The 21,613-nt window shown below is 40.8% G+C and overlaps 1 protein-coding gene across 4 annotated transcripts in view; it reads left to right on the top strand.

Annotated features, from left to right (window-relative positions):
* Positions 1–21,613, top strand: part of Pi3K21B (phosphatidylinositol 3-kinase regulatory subunit alpha) — a 919,547-nt gene that overhangs the window by 791,764 nt on the left and 106,170 nt on the right. For all 4 annotated transcript variants that reach the window (XM_067141251.2, XM_068226250.1, XM_067141250.2 and 1 more), the window contains 2 exons: positions 12,516–12,723; positions 12,876–13,085. In XM_067141251.2, coding sequence (XP_066997352.2) covers positions 12,516–12,723; positions 12,876–13,085 — 418 coding nt within the window. The remainder of the gene's footprint in view (positions 1–12,515; positions 12,724–12,875; positions 13,086–21,613) is intronic.

Raw genomic sequence — 21,613 nt, forward strand, 5'->3', positions numbered from 1 at the left:
GACGAAATAGGAACGTAATTAATAAAATGATGTGCTCATCATTTCACACAAACTATGTTATTAAATGCATTATCCGAACATGCCACAATTTTACTTACCTGGTATTAGCCAAATAGATTTACAATCCCACAGAAAAAGAAAATATGCTTTAAATATTCTCGCAAATGTATCGCTAGTGACTTTAGAGGCAATGCGGTGGCAACACACAATTCACGCTAGAACAGTGACTGAACGTTGCCAACGTGCCAGATTAACGGTAACAGTAAGACGTCGTATCGGCAAGTAGGGTCCCTAAACTGTATGGTTACCGACACTGAAAAAGACCCAACAGCAAGAAAAGTCACTATAAATCAATACCTTAATATTACAGGGGAGAAAGGGTAAGGTTGCACCCTTAGTGTACGTCCTTACACGGAGAGGACTATATGTTTAGTCCTCATCCGAAGGCTGGTTGGATCCTCAACAGCTCCGCCATCAGCTGTCATAGGTGGCCTAGGCATCACTGAAGAGGTGTACTAGGGAAATGAGGAGTGTTGTGGTTTCCCGTTGTTTTCCTCATCGAGCCAGAAGTTGCTATTACATATCAGTCTGCCAAGCCCACTGAAATGCATGCACCAACCGACCCTATGAGCAACATTTTCACACCATTCATAGCAGGGACTGGCTGCATAGTAACTTGATTTACCAAGCGAGTCGGTTACGTGGTTTGGGTCATGTAGCTGTAACCTTGCATTTGGAAGTTGGTGGGTTCGAATATCACTGTTGGCAAACCTGAAAATCATTTTCCACGGTTTCTCATTTTCACGCCAAGCATATACTTGGCCTGTAACTTAATTAAGGCCAAGACCACTTCCCAATCCTTACTCACTGTAAATATTCCATCATGTATTAGTCAAATTTTTTTAAAAAAAATCTGATTTGATTTTCTGGTGCACCTTTCCCAGTTCTAGCAGGAATTGAGAACATGCCAGTGTACACATGCATGCATGTAATTATGATGTGCAGTATGTTCAGTGCACCTTCAATTATTATCCACCTTAAGCGACATCAGAATGCCAGAATTTTGCCCAAGTGAGGGATTCTTTCATTTAAGAAATGACTTTGTTGGAACACATTCTCGCATCTTCAAACATAAGAAAAGGCTTATAACCAACTATGCTTTGCTGCCATTTATCTGTGCTGATAATACAGTAATCCAGATTTGCAGCCCACATTTGTATAAAATACGTACATGGTACTGATAACCATGTAATCACTTACCTCTAAAGAAACCAGTGAGATAAGTTCGTTCTTCATAGTATCATATGCATTAGTTCCTATGTAGGAAATAATTAAAATACTTCTATTCCCTCACTAACGTTTGCTGTATCGATCTTAAGGCCGGCGTTTTTTTTACAACCTGTTCTCTATTAGCTAGTATGTTGTTGTTTGGCTCATCAGTCTATAGACTGGTTTGATGCAGCTTCCATGCCCATAGAAAAATGAAAATGAAAACCTACAGCCTGTTTTCCAGTCATTGACCGGGTCAGGGATGGGATGAATGAAGCAGATATAGGCTGTTATTACAATGGGGTCGCCACTCCCAAGGTGATTTATTAATGAGTGATAAATGCTATGAAATGATAATAGAGAGTGTTGCTGGAATGAAAGATGACAGGGAAAACCGGAATACCCGGAGAAAAACCTGCCCCGCCTCCGCTTTGTCCAGCACAAATCTCACATGGAGTCGCCGGGATTTGAACCACGGTATCTAGCGGTGAGAGGCCGACGCGCTGCCGTCTGAGCCACGGAGGCTCCCATGCCCATAGAGTTAGTAAATAATACACTAGAGGTAGCATTGGCGCTGCAGTCGCATGCAAAGTTGAGTGAGCGCGCTGTTTGACAAAAGCTGGATTGTTTGGCACTGTCACTACTGGAGTTTCCCGATAAATTGAAGTATATAATTCCCTGAAGGAAAATGCCACTCTCCTGTGCAGCTTATGGCTGCATAGAGTGATTCATAAAGGGCAATGCGGTATCATTTCACAGGTATGTTTCCTTGAAATTAATTTCCGTGCATATAAAATAATATTTTGCACGACACTTATTGTCATGTCTACTTGGGCTGACTTCACGACTGATTCCCCTGTCCAACAACAATAAAGGTTATAGATTAATCATTGAGAGTGTTTCCATTAGCATCTTTATATATTGTATCATTTTTCACATTTTTATGTCCTGAATTTTAATAACTGGCTAAACTTTTAGCTTCCACTTTTAATATTAGTTGTACTCTTGATGATTGTTTTTAGGCTGAAGATGCCCTTAATTGAGGGCGAAACATGTCCCATTTAACTGATAGTCTATTTATGTAACCACTTTAAGTGAAAATAAAAGTATTGAGTAGGTGGATTAAATTAAAACACCTTTATTGTTGTTGAACTGTAAATTTTCAATACGGAACAAAAATGAGATTTATAACATGTAATATGATTACCCTGTCGGCGTGAATGGGATTATTTTGATCTTACCTTGAAACCTGAAATTAATCTTTAGGATATATAAGGGATGACATTTTCCTCTTACTGAATGGCCATGCCTTTGAAAGTGAATATCCAGAAAAATCATGTGCATGATACCGAGAGAGTGGCTGCAGGCTTTAGGTCACGTATCTGTCAGCTTGCGTTCAGGAGATAATGAGTTTGAACCCCATTGTCGGCAGCCCTGAAAATGGTTTTGAATATGTATACCAGGCAAATGCTGGGGCTGCACCTTAATTAAGGCCACAGTCGTTTTCTTCCCACTCCTAGCCCTTTTCTGTCCCATAGTCGCCGTAAGACCTATCTGTGTTGGTGCGACGTAAAGCGAATTGGTACAAAAAAGAAAATAAGAGACGATGTGCATGATAGCCTAGAATTGTGCACTGTTTTTCACTTTTTGATTGTATTATAGTATTAAAAGCTATTGAAAGTATTTTATGTATTTTTCTGTTGCTTTCCCATCGTACAATATGTGTAGCAGTTCCCATTCATACCTTAACAGATTTTACAATTTAGAGACTAGATGTGCAACATGGTGGGAACATCTGTGTCCTTTACTTCCGTCACAATTGGACTGTATACAAGCATAATAAATGATGGACCGAGCGAGTTGGCTGTGCAGATAGCGCTGCGCAGCTGTAAGCTTGCAAGTGCTGGGGCTGTACCTTAATTAAGACCACGGGCGCTTCCTTCCCACTCCTAGTCCTTTCCTATCCCATTGTCGCCATAAGACCTATTTGTGTCGGTGCGATGTAAAGTAAATTGTAAAATATATCAAGTATTTTTTCAGTTCTCGTCAATCACATAATTTGCCTCTCTCCCTTTCCATTTAACGGTAATCATTTTACGAGTTAAAATCTTTAAGGAAATCATACATTTCAGGAAAAGCTAAATAAAAACTTTATAATAGGCTGAAACCACAACAGTGTGTCATATTTCCACTTGTAATGACGTTTAGAAAACATCGGCAATAATAATAATAATAATAATAACAATAATAATAATAATAATGATGGCTTTACACCCCACTAACTACTTACACGTTTTTTGGAGATGCTGAGGTTCGGAATTTTTTCCCATGAGAGTTCCTTCATGTGCCGGTAAATCTATCTACAAGAGGGTGACATATTTGAGCACCCTCAAGTATCACCGGACTGAGCGAGGCTCGAACCTGCCAACTTGAACTCAGAAAGCCAGCGTCTAAATCGGTGATGACAATATTTTATCTACTTTACCCTAAAATCTCGCCAACGCTTTCAGGCCTAAAAACTTGCTCATTTCCTTCGTACGAGAGAGGGCATTTTCGGTCGTTGGGCGGAATTATACTAAAGTCCTGGTCATTTACACAAAGGATATCGAAATATACGTGCCCTCCTTCTAAGGACTTAATATGAACAGTAAATTGCTTCTGTGTTACTTAACTGCACCTGAACACCGTCCTCTTTTGTCAGGTATTTCTCGTGTATTTATGCTGTTTGGGCTTTCTTTTTTACTGGAGAGAAGCATCGCAAGTATACTGTAGTATCTGAGAATATTTACATATAAGAATTTTAAATCACATATATATCTGTTAGGAATGTAAGAGTTTTTCGGGGATTTTTCGATGATACAGACCACTATCTGATCTGTAGTGAACTAAGTATCTCTAGGCCTAGGGTAGAGAAAGTGAAATCTGTCTGCAAACGAATAAGGGTAGAAAATCTCCAGGACAAGGAAATTAGACAGAAGTACATGGATATGATTAGTGAGAAGTTTCGAACAGTAGACAGTAAGCAGGTTCAGGATATAGAAAGTGAATGGGTGGCATACAGGGATGCTGTAGTAGAAACGGCAAGGGAATGCCTAGGAACAACTGTGTGTAAAGATGGGAAAAGGCGAACATCTTGGTGGAATGATGAAGTGAGAGCAGCCTATAAACGTAAAAAGAAGGCTTATCAGAAATGGCTCCAAACAAGGGCCGAGGCAGACAGGGATTTGTACGTAGATGAAAGAAACAGAGCGAAACAAATAGTTGTTGAATCCAAAAAGAAGTCGTGGGAAGATTTTGGTAATAACCTGGAAAGGCTAGGTCAAGCAGCAGGGAAACCTTTCTGGACAGTAATAAAAAATCTTAGGAAGGGAGGGAAAAAGGAAATGAACAGTGTTTTTAGTAATTCAGCTGAACTCATAGTAGACCCCAGGGAATCACTGGAGAGGTGGAGGGAATATTTTGAACATCTTCTCAATGTAAAAGGAAATCATCATGGTGGTGTTGCAAACAGCCAAGCTCATGGGGAGGAGGAAAATGATGTTGGTGAAATTATGCTTGAGGAAGTGGAAAGGATAGTAAATAAACTCCATTGTCATAAGGCAGCAGGAATAGATGAAATTAGACCTGAAATGGTGAAGTATAGTGGGAAGGCAGGGATGAAATGGCTTCATAGAGTAGTAAAATTAGCGTGGAGTGTTGGTAAGGTACCTTCAGATTGGACAAAAGCAGTAATTGCACCTATCTACAAGCAAGGAAACAGGAAGAATTGCAACAACTATCGAGTTATCTCATTGATTAGTATACCAGGCAAAGTATTCACTGGCATCTTGGAAGGGAGGGTGCGATCAGTCGTTGAGAGGAAGTTGGATGAAAAAAAATGTGTGGTTTCAGACCACAAAGAGGCTGTCAGGATCAAATTTTCAGTATGTGCCAGGTAATTGAAAAATGCTACGAGAGGAATAGGCAGTTGTGTTTATGTTTCGTAGATCCAGAGAAAGCATATGACAGGGTACCGAGGGAAAAGATGTTCGCCATACTGGGGGACTATGGAATTAAAGGTAGATTATTAAAATCAATCAAAGGCATTTATGTTGACAATTGGGCTTCAGTGAGAATTGATGGTAGAATGAGTTCTTGGTTCAGGGTACTTACAGGAGTTAGACAAGGCTGTAATCTTTCACCTTTGCTGTTCATAGTTTACATGGATCATCTGCTGAAAGGTATAAAATGGCAGGGAGGGATTCAGTTAGGTGGAAATGTAGTAAGCAGTTTGGCCTATGCTGACGACTTGGTCTTAATGGCAGACTGTGCCGAAAGCCTGCAGTCTAATATCTTGGAACTTGAAAATAGGTGCAATGAGTATGCTATGAAAATTAGCCTCTCGAAGACTAAATTGATGTCAGTAGGTAAGAAATTCAACAGAATTGAATGTCAGATTGGTGATACAAAGCTAGAACAGGTCGATAATTTCAAGTATTTAGGTTGTGTGTTCTCCCAGGATGGTAATATAGTAAGTGAGATTGAATCAAGGTCTAGTAAAGCTAATGCAGTGAGCTCGCAGTTGCGATCAGCAGTATTCTGTAAGAAGGAAGTCAGCTCCCAGACGAAACTATCTTTACATCGGTCTGTTTTCAGACCAACTTTGCTTTACGGGAGCGAAAGCTTGGTGGACTCAGGATATCTTATTCATAAGTTAGAAGTAACAGACATGAAAGTAGCAAGAATGAGATTGCTAGTACAAACAGGTGGGAACAATGGCAGGAAGGTACCCGGAATGAGGAGATAAAGGCTAATTTAGGAATGAACTCGATGGATGAAGCTGTACGCATAAACTGGCTTCGGTGGTGGGGTCATGTGAGACGAATGGAGGAGGATAGGTTACTTAGGAGAATAATGGACTCTGTTATGGAGGGTAAGTGAAGTAGGGGGAGACCAAGACGACGATGGTTAGACTCGGTTTCTAACGATTTAAAGATAAGAGGTATAGAACTAATTGAGGCCACAACACTAGTTGCAAATCAAGGATTGTGGCGACGTTTAGTAAATTCTCAGAGGCTTGCAGACTGAACGCTGAAAGGCATAACAGTCTATAATGATAATGTATGTATGTATGTATGTATGTATGTATGTATGTATGTATGTATGTATGTATGTATCCACACAGTTTTAAAAGTCCCCTATTTACTTTGATGAGTACAGCGGAGTGAGATTTTTGCCAAACATCTGCGATTTCAACATGCTCCGCTCGCTGCAGTGATTCTCTCGAAGACGGTGGCGGCGCTGCTACCTCTAGTATATTATTTATTAACTCTGTGTCCATGCCAGCCTATCCTTTTCATTTCTGCGTAACTACTACATCCCACATCTACTCTAATCTGTTTGTCATATTTATACCTTGGTCTACCCCTGCCGTTCCTACCGCCTACTCTTCCCGCACAAATGAACTGACCGAGCTCGATAGCTGCAGTCGTTTAAGTGCGGCCAGTATCCAGTATTCTGGAGATAGTAGGTTCGAACCCCACTGTCGGCAGCCCTGAAAATGGTTTTCCGTGGTTTCCCATTTTCACACCGGGCAAATGCTGGGGCTGTACCTTAATTAAGGCCACGGCCGCTTCCTTCCCACTCCTAGCCTTTCGCTGTCCCATCATCGCCATAAGACCTCTCTGTGTCGGTGCGACGTAAAGCAACTAGCAAAAAAAAAAAAAAAAAAAAAAAATGAACTGAACAAGTCCTGGTGTCTTAAGATGTGTCCTATCATTCTATCTCTTCTTTCGGTCAATTTTCGCCAAATCGTTCTCCTGTCAGCAATTTAATTCAGTATCTCCTCATTTGTGATTCGATCTATCCATCTACTATTATAACTTCCCATTTCCTTCCATAAGAGGAGTGATCTTAAATAGTATACATCAGAGATATCTATACATATTAAAAATGAAGTACCCAGTTGGCAACTGTGTTTGTGCGGTTCAATCTTGAGACCTACTGAACGGATTTTGACACCGTTGTATTAATGAAGGTTTACGTGTATGAAGCATTAATCTACGACAAAAGGGAGCCAAACAGTGGGGCAATTTTTGTAAGGAAAGTCGGTGGTGAAGAGGGGGTGAGAGAGAGAAAGAGAGAGAAAATGGTCATCCGAGTATTTTCTTCACTTATGCTGCCTAAACACTCGGCGATAGAGACAAAGTGTGTATGTAAGAATGGTTGAGCATAAAATTCTCTACAAAAAAGTTCAGTGTGATAACCTATCAGAAAGTTAGCCCTCAATAAGCGTTTTTGTGTTATAGATAGCAGTGAAACGTCAACCTTAAAATTCAAACCCGTATTTTGAGATGTCATGTATTCCTTCTGTCTGTCTGTTAGGTTATCAGCCCAGAGGCTGGTTGGATCCTCAAATAGCATCACCAAAGGCTATGCAGTTTTAGGGAAACCACAAAAACCAGTGGCAGTACCAAAATGAGGTGTACTAGGCAAGATGCGGAGTGAGGTAGTTTGCCATTGCTTTCCTCACTGGGCCAGACAGTGCTATTGTAGCACAACTAACCCTATGAGCAACACCTTTCATGACACTCAGACACACTGGTTGTGCTCTGAATGTCATTAATCAGCACCACCCATACCCCAGTAGCTTCCATATTGTCACAGCCATGGATGAGACTGGGACTTCAGTGGAAGCTACACTTTGCTCTAGCCAGTGCCAAGAGATGGATGCAAAAGTACTTTAACCATCAAGAAATGACAGCAGGCAGAATGTATTCCTTATTAACATAAATTATGTATTCCCCTCATTAATCACATTAAGATAAATATACCCTTTACAGTGTGTAATTTATATGAATGGTGTAGAAGTTGATCATTGTTTCAGTGAAAGTGCAGGAATAGTTCAAATATTGAGTGGGGAGAAAGGAGCAAGCTAACAGGCAGGTGGCCAGAAGGGTCATGGCAAAAGGCTGCAGCATGGAGTAGTATGGAGATAATAAATAATATGCCCAATCTCTAAAAGGGAAACAAGATGGAATGCAACATTTAGAGAGGAATCAGCTTCTGCAGTGTGACCTACAAGGCGCTGTCTGACGTTATCCTCAGGGAACTGCACCACTTCATAGAGAACATTGTCTAGGACTATCAAGCTGGCCCAATCGATATACCATAGACTGCATTTTCACTTTGAGGCAACTGTTTCAGGAACACTGGGAATATGATAAGAATATCTATAACCTTTTAACGTAAATAAATAAATGCCACGAACCTACTATGCTGGCGTAGCAGGGGGAGAGGTGATACTTCCACGTGGCGCGTCGCAGGTGGCGGATAGGGGGGTTCTAACTGGCTTGCCGGCAGACTTGAGGGAAATAAAATACCTCTCGCAGACCAAACACACTACCCCCTGTGGGTGGGGGACGCATATGTAGAACACACCCGCGGTATCCCCTTACTGTCGTAAGAGGCAACTAAAAGGGGCGATCAAGGGGTGATTGAATTAGAACCATGAAACTACTTTTGATTCGTGCCATCATGCGGGGAACACCATGGGTTGCCTGTACTTGCGTGTAGTACCACTAAATTAGGTACGAAATAGGTTTGTGATTCGTAGCAGTAAAGAGGCTGGCCTGGGGGTTTCCAGTACCCGTGAGTCATACCCATGTGAGCAACACCGCGAGTCTGGGTGTAGCCTGTGTGTTGTACCGCTATATGAGCGATACAGTCGGTCTGCGTTGCCTGTGATTGGTGCCCACTACGTGAGGAACACAACGGAAATACCGGCGCCCGTGATTAGTACACCTAGATGAGGAGCCTCATCGGTTTGCGTTGGCTTGAGTGGCGCCATTGTGTGAGAAACACCATAGGTCTGCGTTCCTTGTACGAAGTACAATACTTGTGAGTAGTACCATCTTGTGTGGAACACCGTGAGTTTTCGCTACTTTTGATTAGTACCCCAACATGACAAATACCATGGTTCTACTTTACTCGCGACATGTACCATTCTGTAGGGCCTTAGACATGGATTTTGCACCCCTTTAGAGATCAAGCATCATTGTACTTTATAAGTGGTCCCTTGGTCAGTAATACTCCTATTTACGATCTTTTTTGAGTCTGCTCCACTGTGGGTTTTTTTTTTTTTTTTTGGTCCATTCATTCTTCATGACATTTTTTATTTCATTTTGGTCAGTGGATGAATTTGTACTTTTTGTTATTTCATTTCATACCATTAGGGGCTGATGACCTTGATGTTAGGCCCCTTTAAACAACAAGTATCATCATCATCATCAAATAAATAAATGAATACTGGATTAAAGCCACTATATTTATTTAATGAAGCTGAGCTTTCAGCCAAATTGCATTGACCTTCATCAGGGCATGTTAAGTTCTGCTTCTGACAGTGAGCAAAGAATTTCAAAGAAACATGGAAGTCATGGCCGTACTTTCCATGGCCTACCCCACTAATTGGACTCGTGGATCATCGTGCTGTGATTCACCTCCCTGTGTCGACGGTTTCATGAGTGTTTCCCACTGTTCCATGGTGGTGTTATGCATGTATTTCTGCAGTACAGGTCTCCATGTATTTGATAACTTGAAGCTGTCTTCCCTGTTGATGTTATTTGGCCACCATTGAACAACGGGATGCACTCACGAAACCGCCGAAAGAGGGCGGTGAATCACAGCACGACGATCCTCGAATCCAATTAGTGGGGTAGGCCGTGGAAAGTACGGCCACGACTTCCACGTTTCTTTGAATTTCTTTGCTCACTGTCGGAAGCAGAACTTACCTTGCCCTGATGAAGGCCAATGCAATTTGGCTGAAAGCACGGCTTCATTAAATAAATATAGTGGCTTTAATCTAGTATTCATTTATTTATTTATGTTAATACTATGAGCCACGAAAACGTACGTTCATTATCTATAACCTTTTCTTTGACTTTCAGTGTACATACAACCGCATAAACTGAGAAAGACTCGACAGCACACTGCGTGAATTTGGTATACTTGGGAAGCTGGTGAGAAATGTACAAGCTTGTATGGAGGGGTTGAGGGCAACGGTGCGGTTCTGTGGGGTCACAACAGAGAAGTCTGAAATTAAAATTAGTGTGAGACAGCTGGATGCTATTTCCTGTGTGTTGTTCAGCATGATTCTGCAGAAAGTAATGAGGGAATGCTGGCAGCAGGTGTAGAATGGAGTGGAGTACAAATGGGTGGATCTTCAAATGCCTCTTATACATGGATGGATGCTTTTGTGCTACTTAGTGGATCAAAACGCAAGCTGAAGGAAATGTATGGGGAAGTGGGCAGTTATACGTGGAAAGTTGGACTACTGGTGAATTGGAACTAAGCAGAAGGCAAGGGCAGGAGCAGATGGGGAACCTCAGGTTCTGGAAAGTTAATCAGTTTAAGTACTTGGGATCCTGGTTTAACATTTATATCAACTTCTCAATGGGCATAAAAGAAAGGATAGCAGTGGGCTTGAAATGCACATTTTCACTTAGGGAGGAAGTTGCTCAACTCAGAATCAATCTCAGCGAACACCAGGATGAGAATCTATAACACCAGGATATGCCCAATAGTACTGTATGGCTTAGGAGCCTGCATGAATAGGGAAAAAGAAAAGCTACTTGTTCTTGAAAGAGAAGTTATGAGGAAGATCTGGGGTCATGTACTGGAGAATGATGCATAAAGAAGAAAGAAAAATGAAGAAATCTATCTCCTGATGCAGAAACCAACAATCCCGCAATAATAGACTAATCCAGTGAACAGGTCATATAGCCTGCATGCTCTAAGAGACACTAGTGAGGAAGGCACTTGAGGGTAAGCTGATCACCAGGCACTGCATAGGACAAAGGACCTGACACCCCTCAGCCTTGATGACACCTGCAGGCCCTACGCACAGAGCAGAGCAGAATGGAGGCAGTTTGTTAGAGCAGTGACTTGGTGGTATGCAGTGGTCTGCAAGGCCTGTGTTCACTGAATATTTTACTGCATTGACCTGGATATTCATGCATACTGAAGTGTGCAACCTCTTTCCTTCATGGATGGAAACTTCCGATACTCGTTTAGTACAGATTACTGGCCCAACTGAACCCCTGATCATAGGTAGAGAGCTATTATCTATATTATGTGGTTATAGAGTAGATCAAGTCCCTCATATATTTTTGACAGTTTTGGAATGAATTGTCTTTTAGTGATAACATCTTTTGCTCATTTTCAAAGGTGCTTGATCACATCTTGGCACTGTTGGTTGGCACTGAAAGATTTACTAGTATGTTAAATAAATGCTACTCGGCATCTCTGAAGACTTAATGTATAGTTAAAGACTCTTAATAATAATAATAATAATAATAATAATAATAATAATAATAATAATAATAATAATAATGAAGAAGAAGAGGAAGTAGTAGTAGTAGTAGTAGTAGTAGTAGTAGTAGTAGTAGTAGTAGTAGTAGTAGTAGTAGTAGTCTCCACAAGACCTATCTGTGTCTGTATGTCGTAAAGCAAAATTTGTAAAGAAAATAATAGTAATGGAGGTAGCTTCCCAAACCACCTGGAACATATATAACAAAAGGTTATTTTCTATAAATACCAGAATTCATCATTACAACACTTTCATCAAGCCGGTATGTCTCTGTGTGTTAGAATGCCTTGTCCTCGCTCAGAAATGTGCACTCGCTAAGTTACAGCCAAAAAGAGAGAAAGATTCTCCACAACATACTTCGCCCAAACTACAAAAAACGGGATCTTCATAAGAGATTCCAGACAAGAAATCTACTGTAAGATAGAGACTATCATGGACATGATGCGCAAACACAGCGTTCGCTTCTACGATCACCTATGATGGATGGATGACTCTCAATGGACAAAATCAGAATCTAGAACAACATTTCACTCTTACATTAACGTCAAGACAGACCTTGAAGAAATGGACCTACGACTAGATGATGTACACAAACAAGACCTTTTTAGAACAAGCATCATGACTTTTGGGACTTCCCGAGATGAGCTGATACAAAGTGGTTGGATGAACGCTGTGCTCAACACAGCAAGCTAATGAAAACCTCCTGGGTCAGTCAAAAATCGAATAAATGCCAGAATGTATAATGAAACTTATTGTGGTCTCTAGTTGGCTGATTAGACAATAATAAATAATAATAATAATTATTATTATTATTAATTTCTGTTGTATATCCACTGACCCTGCAGTTGTTAATGCTGTTACGTCCTTTCTTATTCTGTCCAATTCTCCATGCTTGTCTCAGGTATTCGTAATGATGAACAGTGTGCGGCATGCTTATGCCATCTAGTCCAGGAGTTACCTGAACACCACAAGTCAACTCTCCACTTCTTACTGGCGCACTTCTGTCGTTTATGCCAGTTGCAGCATGCGCGTGGCAACAAGGAGCCTCCAACAGTTCTTGTTCAAGTTTTGTGCCATATTTTCCTGCGTCCTCCATGGGAGCGTATCATGTAAGTATCGTAACATTCAGTATAGATTAAGATCTTTTAAATTAACCATAGCAGACAATAACGAAATGCCCTCTTTTCTTCTTGGAGTACTCTACTGAAATGTACATGTTTAGTTTTCATGTATGATTATATTTGTTAAATTTATTTTTCAGCCAAGTGGTTTATAATACTGAGGCTCATATTCGCATCATGGAATTACTTTTACTGCATGGGGACTGGGGAGAGAAACTACCTGAGTTTGCATCAGCTCCAGCTCTTCCACCCCGGAAGGTATCCCGTCCTCATCCACCTGCTGTGGAGTTGGAGCAAGATTCGCCACGGTCATTACAAGAAGCTGAGTGGTATTGGGGTGATATTACTAGGTTCGTACCCTTTCTTTTTACTGTTGGGATATCTTCCACGAAGTAAATGAGAGTTAAATATTCCTCACCCAAGTTAAAATTCTTAGCGTTGCAATGAATCCTTTATAATCTACCTTAATTTTCTAATAAGTTATACATCAGTTTTCAAGAGTCTGCCATCTGCCAACTAATTAGAGAATTATTGGGAAATACAAGGCACACACTATTGCTCAGCAATGTCTCCTCGCATAATCGTGATAAAATTTGGCACCTTGTAGTGTCACTGTTATGTGAACTTACTTGGCATTAAATAGAATATGCGGTAATAGAAACCCTTTCATGGGTAGCGGGTAGAGACCCTCCTTGAGGCAGTTCTACTTCAGGGTGTGCCGGCCCTGCCCATGCGAGTCACATATCATACTGACCGTGTGTGTAGCATGTACTAAGGATCCCAGCTCAAGGTTACGAGTGAAGACCTCAATGACATCTGCAGTGAAGAAGATGGACTTCAGTACACTGGAGATGACTGGAAAAGAAGCCCAGTAATCGGGGATTAATATGAGTACAATAAATTAGCCTGTTGCTTTGTAGATGAAATGGGGCACTACTAAGGCTAGGGGAATTCACCCTGATAGAAAATCCCTTGGCTGTGATAGGTCTAACAAGTCAGCAGAAGAGGAAAATAAACCGGATTGCTTTTAAACACAAAAATGAGCCTCGGAAAGAATACTAAAACACAGACTGGGACCAATACTTCTGATACCATTGGAATTATTGATGGCTCTGTAGGGCATGATGTTCTTCCAAAGTGTACTAGAAGACACACTTTAAAACAATGTAAGGAAACCAATTTGAGAATTGGAACATTGAATATTTTAACCCTGACCAATAAGCTGAATGAAATCGCTGACATTATGGACTGCAGGCATGTAATGATCTTGGACCCGAATGATACGTAATGTAAAGGTTGTGACACACAAGCATTAGATAATGGCAATAAACTTTATTGAAGTGGAAATAAGACAATGACAAGGAATTGTGGGGATAATCCTACATCAGGACATTGACTTTATTTTTGATGTCACCTATATTAATGAAAGAATAATTAATGGTTTCTTTAAATGAAGAATACCTCAAAAGTTTTCAGGTTTATGCTCCCCAACAAGGAAAGAGATATTTCCTACAGCAGCTGGAGGACAACATTGATGAGGGGGAACCTCATAATAATAATAATAATAATAATAATAATAATAATAATAATAATAATAATAATAATAGGTAATGCCCAGGTAGGAACAGAAAGAATAGGATACGAGGCAGCCATGGGACCATTCAGATGTGGAAGGGAAATACTGATGGAGAACTTCTACTTGACCTGTGCTTGAGAAATGTACTCTTGGTTAAAAGCACATGGTCGCAGAAGAAAAAAAAAATCATACGTGACAAGATACAGCTGGAATGGCAAATAAAAATCTCTGGTAGATTATGTTATTACTAGAGCTAGGAATTTTAGGTGCTGCACCTTAATAATTTTTTCTATTAACATTTTCAAATTGACTTCTCTTACAAGGAAAACATGAAATAAACAATCTTAATTGAGTTTTGATTGCACCTTTTCTCAGTGCCAGTGCCTCTTTGCACCTTAAGTCAATGTAAGCAATTTTCAGCACACCCCATCCCCTCTCCCACTCGTGCTTTTGCTGTTTTGCCAAGTTTTATTCCTATAAAAATTAAACAAGGGAACCGACCCTTTCTGTGGCTAAAGCTACTTTTCTGCCATTGACTTCTTTTTACGATTGCGCAAATCTCCCACTTTCTGTATGTTTTTAATTAGCATTTACAGTCTTTAGAGTGGTAACATATTACCTTTGTTTCAGCGCAGTTATGTTAGGCGAAAGCTTTCAGATTAGTTTGCTCTCCGTGAACTCCCATTAGGCAAAAGGTCCACAGATTAGTTTGCGCTTCATCATACTGCAAGAAGAAACATAGGAAGGTGGAGTCAAATTGATCAATTAGTAATCCCGTCAATCAGTATCGTCGACTGCTGGAGTGGGGAATGAAATTAAACTGATGTAATTTTTCAGTCCAGTGTATACTTTGGCTAGTGTATAGTGTCTGTCATTCTGCTTTGTTGCCAATATTTAGCATATCGAAATGGAAAATGAACGCTTGGAAAATGCGTGATGATGCATGAGTTTAGTGCAGATGATATTCAAAGTGATGGATCTGTTCTGAAACGCAATGTATGTGATATTTCAGTGACAGTTGATGAAAAACACAAAAGTAATTGCGTCAAGCGGCATGTAGGTGAAGAATAATGAAATATAAGGTGGTAAAGGTGGACTGCGACATCAGTCTGTTGGTGAGGCACTAGCCCCTTCAAGTTCAAGAAACAAAAGTGAATTTCTTACTAATACTGTAAAGACATTTGGGACATGTTGTGTTCCCCTTTTAGAAGCTTAACAACCTTAGTATCAAATCATATTTCCAGAACTATACTGGAGAGTCTGTTCCAGGTGAGAGCACTGTACAAAAATCATATCTTCAGCCTCTGAATGAAGAAAAATGAAAATAGATCAGGCAAGTACTAGCCGATAATCCAGTATTGTTTTTCCTGTATGAAACCACAGATAGGCAGAACAGATGTGTTTTGAGCACTTTAGTAACACCGCTACAAGGACAGCAAGTGAAACTAACTTACTTACTAAAATGACGATGCCAGTATGATGGGAAAATTCAACAATGCATTGGTTCTGTTGCAGCCTGAAGTAATTGAAAATGATCCAAGAATAACTATTGCTTTTGGACCAAGGGTCTTTCATGTTGGCTATTGCCAACCCGATATCTACTCTAAATTTTTTTTTTTGCTAGTGGCTTTACGTCGCACCGACATCTACTCTAATATAAAACATATGACCTGAATTTTACATATATTACGTTGAGTTTGTGAGGCAATAATAATAATGATGATAATAATAATAATAATAATAATAATAATAATAATAATAATAATAATAATAATAATAATTAGCTGAAACCCATCAGGACATGAAGGTCAATCGGGTAAATACACTGACTGACAGAGCAAATGCAACACCAAGAAGGAGTGGTCAGAACTTTATGCCAATTGCAGGGTAGACTGACGTCACTGAGGTATGCTCATGATGTGAAATGCGCCGCTGTGCTCCGCACATAGCGAACGATAAATGGGACACGGCGTTAGCGAATGGCCCACTTCGTACCGTGATTTCTCAGCCGACAGTCATTGTAGAACGTGTTGTCGTGTGCCACAGGACACGTGTATAGCTAAGAATGCCAGGCCGCCGTCAACGGAGGCATTTCCAGCAGACAGACGACTTTACGAGGGGTATGGTGATCGGGCTGAGAAGGGCAGGTTGGTCGCTTCGTCAAATCGCAGCCGATACCCATAGGGATGTGTCCACGGTGAAGCGCCTGTGGCGAAGATGGTTGGCGCAGGGACATGTGGCACGTGCGAGGGGTCCAGGCGCAGCCCGAGTGACGTCAGCACGCGAGGATCGGCGCATCCGCCGCCAAGCGGTGGCAGCCCCGCACGCCACGTCAACCGCCATTCTTCAGCATGTGCAAGACACCCTGGCTGTTCCAATATCGACCAGAACAATTTCCCGTCGATTGGTTGAAGGAGGCCTGCACTCCCGGCGCCCGCTCAGAAGACTACCATTGACTCCACAGCATAGACGTGCACGCCTGGCGTGGTGCCGGGCTAGAGCGACTTGGATGAGGGAATGGCGGAACGTCGTGTTCTCCGATGAGTCACGCTTCTGTTCTGTCAGTGATAGTCACCGCAGACGAGTGTGGCGTCGGCGTGGAGAAAGGTCAAATCCGGCAGTAACTGTGGAGCGCCCTACCGCTAGACAACGCGGCATCATGGTTTGGGGCGCTATTGCGTATGATTCCACGTCACCTCTAGTGCGTATTCAAGGCACGTTAAATGCCCACCGCTACGTGCAGCATGTGCTGCGGCCGGTGGCACTCCCGTACCTTCAGGGGCTGCCCAATGCTCTGTTTCAGCAGGATAATGCCCGCCCACACACTGCTCGCATCTCCCAACAGGCTCTACGAGGTGTACAGATGCTTCCGTGGCCAGCGTACTCTCCGGATCTCTCACCAATCGAACACGTGTGGGATCTCATTGGACGCCGTTTGCAAACTCTGCCCCAGCCTCGTACGGACGACCAACTGTGGCAAATGGTTGACAGAGAATGGAGAACCATCCCTCAGGACACCATCCGCACTCTTATTGACTCTGTACCTCGACGTGTTTCTGCGTGCATCGCCACTCGCGGTGGTCCTACATCCTACTGAGTCGATGCCGTGCGCATTGTGTAACCTGCATATCGGTTTGAAATAAACATCAATTATTCATCCGTGCCGTCTCTGTTTTTTCCCCAACTTTCATCCCTTTCGAACCACTCCTCCTTGGTGTTGCATTGTCACTTTCAGTCAGTGTATTTATTGAAGGATATCCTTACATACGACATTCCTTCTACTTCATATTTTTCCAATTTTCTTTACATAGCATGACCCAAACTGTGCAACTACTTGTTTGTGCTTTCTTTTGGTTAATTAATAGGCAGTTCTTTTTCTTTTTTCATAGTTGCTAATTGATTTTAAAATTGAGTTCATTTGGTGGATTGCATTGTCAATGTCAGAGACTTCAAGGTGAGAGTATATTTGAAGTTTGTCTGCATAAGGGTGCTAGTAGCAATCATTCAGTTAAGAAGAAATGTCATTAGTATAGATTAAGAATAAAAGAGGTATAAGAACAGACCCTTGAGGGATGCCAGATAGCTTAGTCATCCATTGTGTGGTAGTCATGTTTGATCCCAAGAGCTGAATAGCTGGAGCATTTATACAAAGTTTCTGTTACTTACCTAACAGTATGTCTATATTAACAGTGTCAGACGCACTGCTGATGTCTAGAAGGTTGAGTATAGCTTGTTTCTGTTTGTCCATTGCCAGTCTAATGTCATCTGTAATCTTGATTATTGTTATTCCAGTAATGTGTCCTTTCATAAAACCAGACTGTAAGGGATCGAGTGAAGAATGTTTTTCAAGTATTTAACCTTCCGATAAGCACGATGTCTGAAAGTTCACGAATGGGCGCGCGTGTGTGATTGATACTCATCTAGATTTATTTCACTGCCAGCTATAAAAAGGGGAGGTCTAAGATGTAAGACTACTGTATAATCTCGAATACCACCCGCCACCGAATAAGACCCACACCCTTATTTTGAAAGACCAATATTTAAAAAATAATGAAGTCAAAATTATTTACAATCTTTACGAACACACATCAAATGATTAGAAAATACAAATAAAAGTAAACAAACATTTCCAGAACGATATCCAGCAAGTTCATTCATCATAATCATCATCAGTACCAACTTCGAAACTTTCATCACCATAACCTTCCCACAAAATGTCATCGCTGCCATCCATAGCATTAGACTTGCTGCATTTCCTGAAGCTCTTCCGTATGAGGTCTCCAGGGATACGATTCCATGCCGTCAAAATCCACAAACACAACAGCTGAACTTCCGGGCAATGAATGCGACCAGTTGGCGTCAGTGTGTGATTGTCAGCCGCCATCCATTCTGTAAAGAGCTCTTTCAAGGCTGCTTTAAATGGACAGTTCACGTAGACATCCAGTGGCTGTAGCATAGACGTCATCATGCCCGGAATGACTGCTAGGTCGGTTTTTCCATCCTTGATATGTTTCTTCACTGCGTCTGTTGTGTGGCCGCGGTAACTGTTGAGAACAAGCAGGCTCTATTGTCCCAATAATGCACCAGGGCGATGTTGCGAGACACACTTTACCCAGTCTTCCCCAAGTGAACTGTCCATCAAGCTGGAGTTCTGAGATCTGACAATAACACCAGCGGGTAGATTTTTAGGAAGCGTCTTTTGCTTGAAAACAATGTACAGCGGCAATTTGGTTCCGTTGGCGAGAATACACAACATTACCGTACACTGTTGTTTTGCATTACCACCTGTTCTAACAGTAACACTTTTCACACCCTTAACATTCACAGTCCTGTCCACTGGCATTTCAAAGTAGACTGGCGTCTGATCTGCATTGCCAATTTGGGAAAGCAAATATGCATTTTCCTTCCACAACTGAATTATGTGACACCGAAACGACAATAATTTCTCATTGTAGGCACCAGGAAGACTCTGTGAAATTGAGGTATACCTTCGTACACTCAACCCATTTCTTTTATAAAAATTACAAACCCATCCTCGGCTTGCCTTAAACCCTTATATTGAAAGTTCCTTTGCGATCTCTAATGCCTTTAGCTGACACACTTCAGTTGACACACCATATCCCAATTCCCACCTTTCTTTCACATATTTATAAAGTTTTTTTTCAATTTCTGGAAACTGTACACTCAGTCCACGAAAAGCTCTGTGATCACCACTACATGTTAATAGCACATTTTTCTTCTTTGTCTATTCGCGAATACACAACTCGTCAATATCGTATTTCCTACCGGCGGCACGATTTCCAATAATTTTGGTTTTCTGAACTACTTTCAGTTTCTCACTCGCAGTAAAAGATCGCAAACACTTTGTGGAATTCATGTTGATGCTCCGAGAACGTGCGTGAGACTGACGCCAAGCACGGAAGTAGCATATACTGAGAGCGGAGAGAGCATTGTTGCCAAGCCGCGCCGGCAGTGATGCCCGATTTATGCACATGCAGAAAGATAAATTTCCAAAAATTTTAAATAAGACCCGCACCTAATTTTGGAAGCGGTATTTTCGAAAAAGCCGTGCGGGTGGTACTCGAGATTACACGGTATATGTTTATATACAACAAAATGGGAGGTCTTAGATGTCAGATTGCATGTTCATATTAAAAAAAAAATGCATTGTGTTTAGAAGTGCTGCATACAGTAGAAGTCTGCTATAGTGAGTACGGCATATGACGAGAACCCCGTTATAACAACAGTTTCTGTCTGTCCCTTCAAAACTCCTATATTAAACTGTGTATTATCTTGTTACAGCGAGAGCTGTGTCACTGACGCATCCGTTATTACTAGCGATTAAGCGTGCACGATTTTTTCTGTTACCGATGTATATGCATCCCAGCGATTATGTTGCATGTGATCGATCAACTTCAGTATCATTTCCTCGCTATGTCCACTAGCGAGCTATCTCGTTGATATTCGAAGGCAATGTCGGAATCTATTAAAGAAACTACTTAAAATAGCTTATGTTGGGTCCACCTTTTAATGATTGAAAATTATTTATTCTATCATACATGTTTCAGGAACAATATGCATTCCCTTCATCATTATGGTTAAGTTTATCAACAACGGCAATGTTGTCATCTATTAGTAATACCCGTTGACTGCTGTTCCGTAAAGAAAATTTGAAATGAAAGAGAACTTGTTTTCGTAATAAATGCGTAAATAACATGTCCGATAACAGTTGTTAATATAGATGTTGATTCCCATAGGGAACCTGAAACATTTGTTCCGAATGAGTAAATTTATAACACCAATATAAATGGTCCGTTATAACATTTATAACAGTTGTTAACTCGTTAAAAATAAAGGCTGAATAAACTATCGCTTAATTTTAATACTAAATCAATTAGGTAAGATTGGGATACACCTCAAGATATGGCAGAGTGCATATTGATTTCAGAGGTTAGTTTATAATTTCTTGCGTGTGGTTAAATTTGGAAAAGCTATTATCATGTAAATTTATAGCAAGAAGGTTATCATTTTTCTATTAGCGCTTGAAGTATGTTTTCATATATATATAAAATAACAGTTTTGTCTGTACATTGCTCCAAATTTAAAAAGAATGGTATTCCTGTATTGGTCGTATCCACAATGACAAGGAAATGCATTTTTTCATTTTCCATAATTTCTGTCTGTATGTACGCGCATCACGTGAAAATGGCTGATGAGACTTTAATGAAAATCGGTATGTAAAGTCGGGGAATAAGTCTCTACAATTTAGGCCATAAATTATTTTATTTATGGTAGTTTAGGGGAAGGCGTAAAATTTAATTATCCGATTCATGTTATTAGTGGTCCTATCGATAAATACTACATAACTATAGTTATATAGTTGTTAAATTTCCGATCATTCATATCTTATACATTTTTACCGTACCAGCTATGATAATAGAGATAGGCCTATTCATGAACATGGCTATTTTTTTTTGCGAAGTCCATATAAGCGCTGAGTCACGAGAAAATGGGTAAACAGAATTTAATGAAAAATCAGTACGTAAATAAATTATAAATAATTTTATAAGACGCCCTAATATCACAGAGTCGAAAGAAAACTAAATGTGAAGGCCTACAATATAGAAAGCTCATAAGATTGATCAACAATAACATTACATTGACCATTGCTTGTTGTGATGTGCTTTGTGTCTTCCATTGCCACTCATCTCTGATCGATGGGATTACTGCTGTGTACAGAGTATAACAGCCTGCCTGAATATTGGCGGGAAGTAGCTGGGGAGTTAGATAACTTCCTTCTTG

Source organism: Anabrus simplex, chromosome 2, assembly GCF_040414725.1.
Source record: "Anabrus simplex isolate iqAnaSimp1 chromosome 2, ASM4041472v1, whole genome shotgun sequence".
In the NCBI taxonomy this organism is placed as follows: Eukaryota; Metazoa; Arthropoda; class Insecta; order Orthoptera; family Tettigoniidae; genus Anabrus; species Anabrus simplex.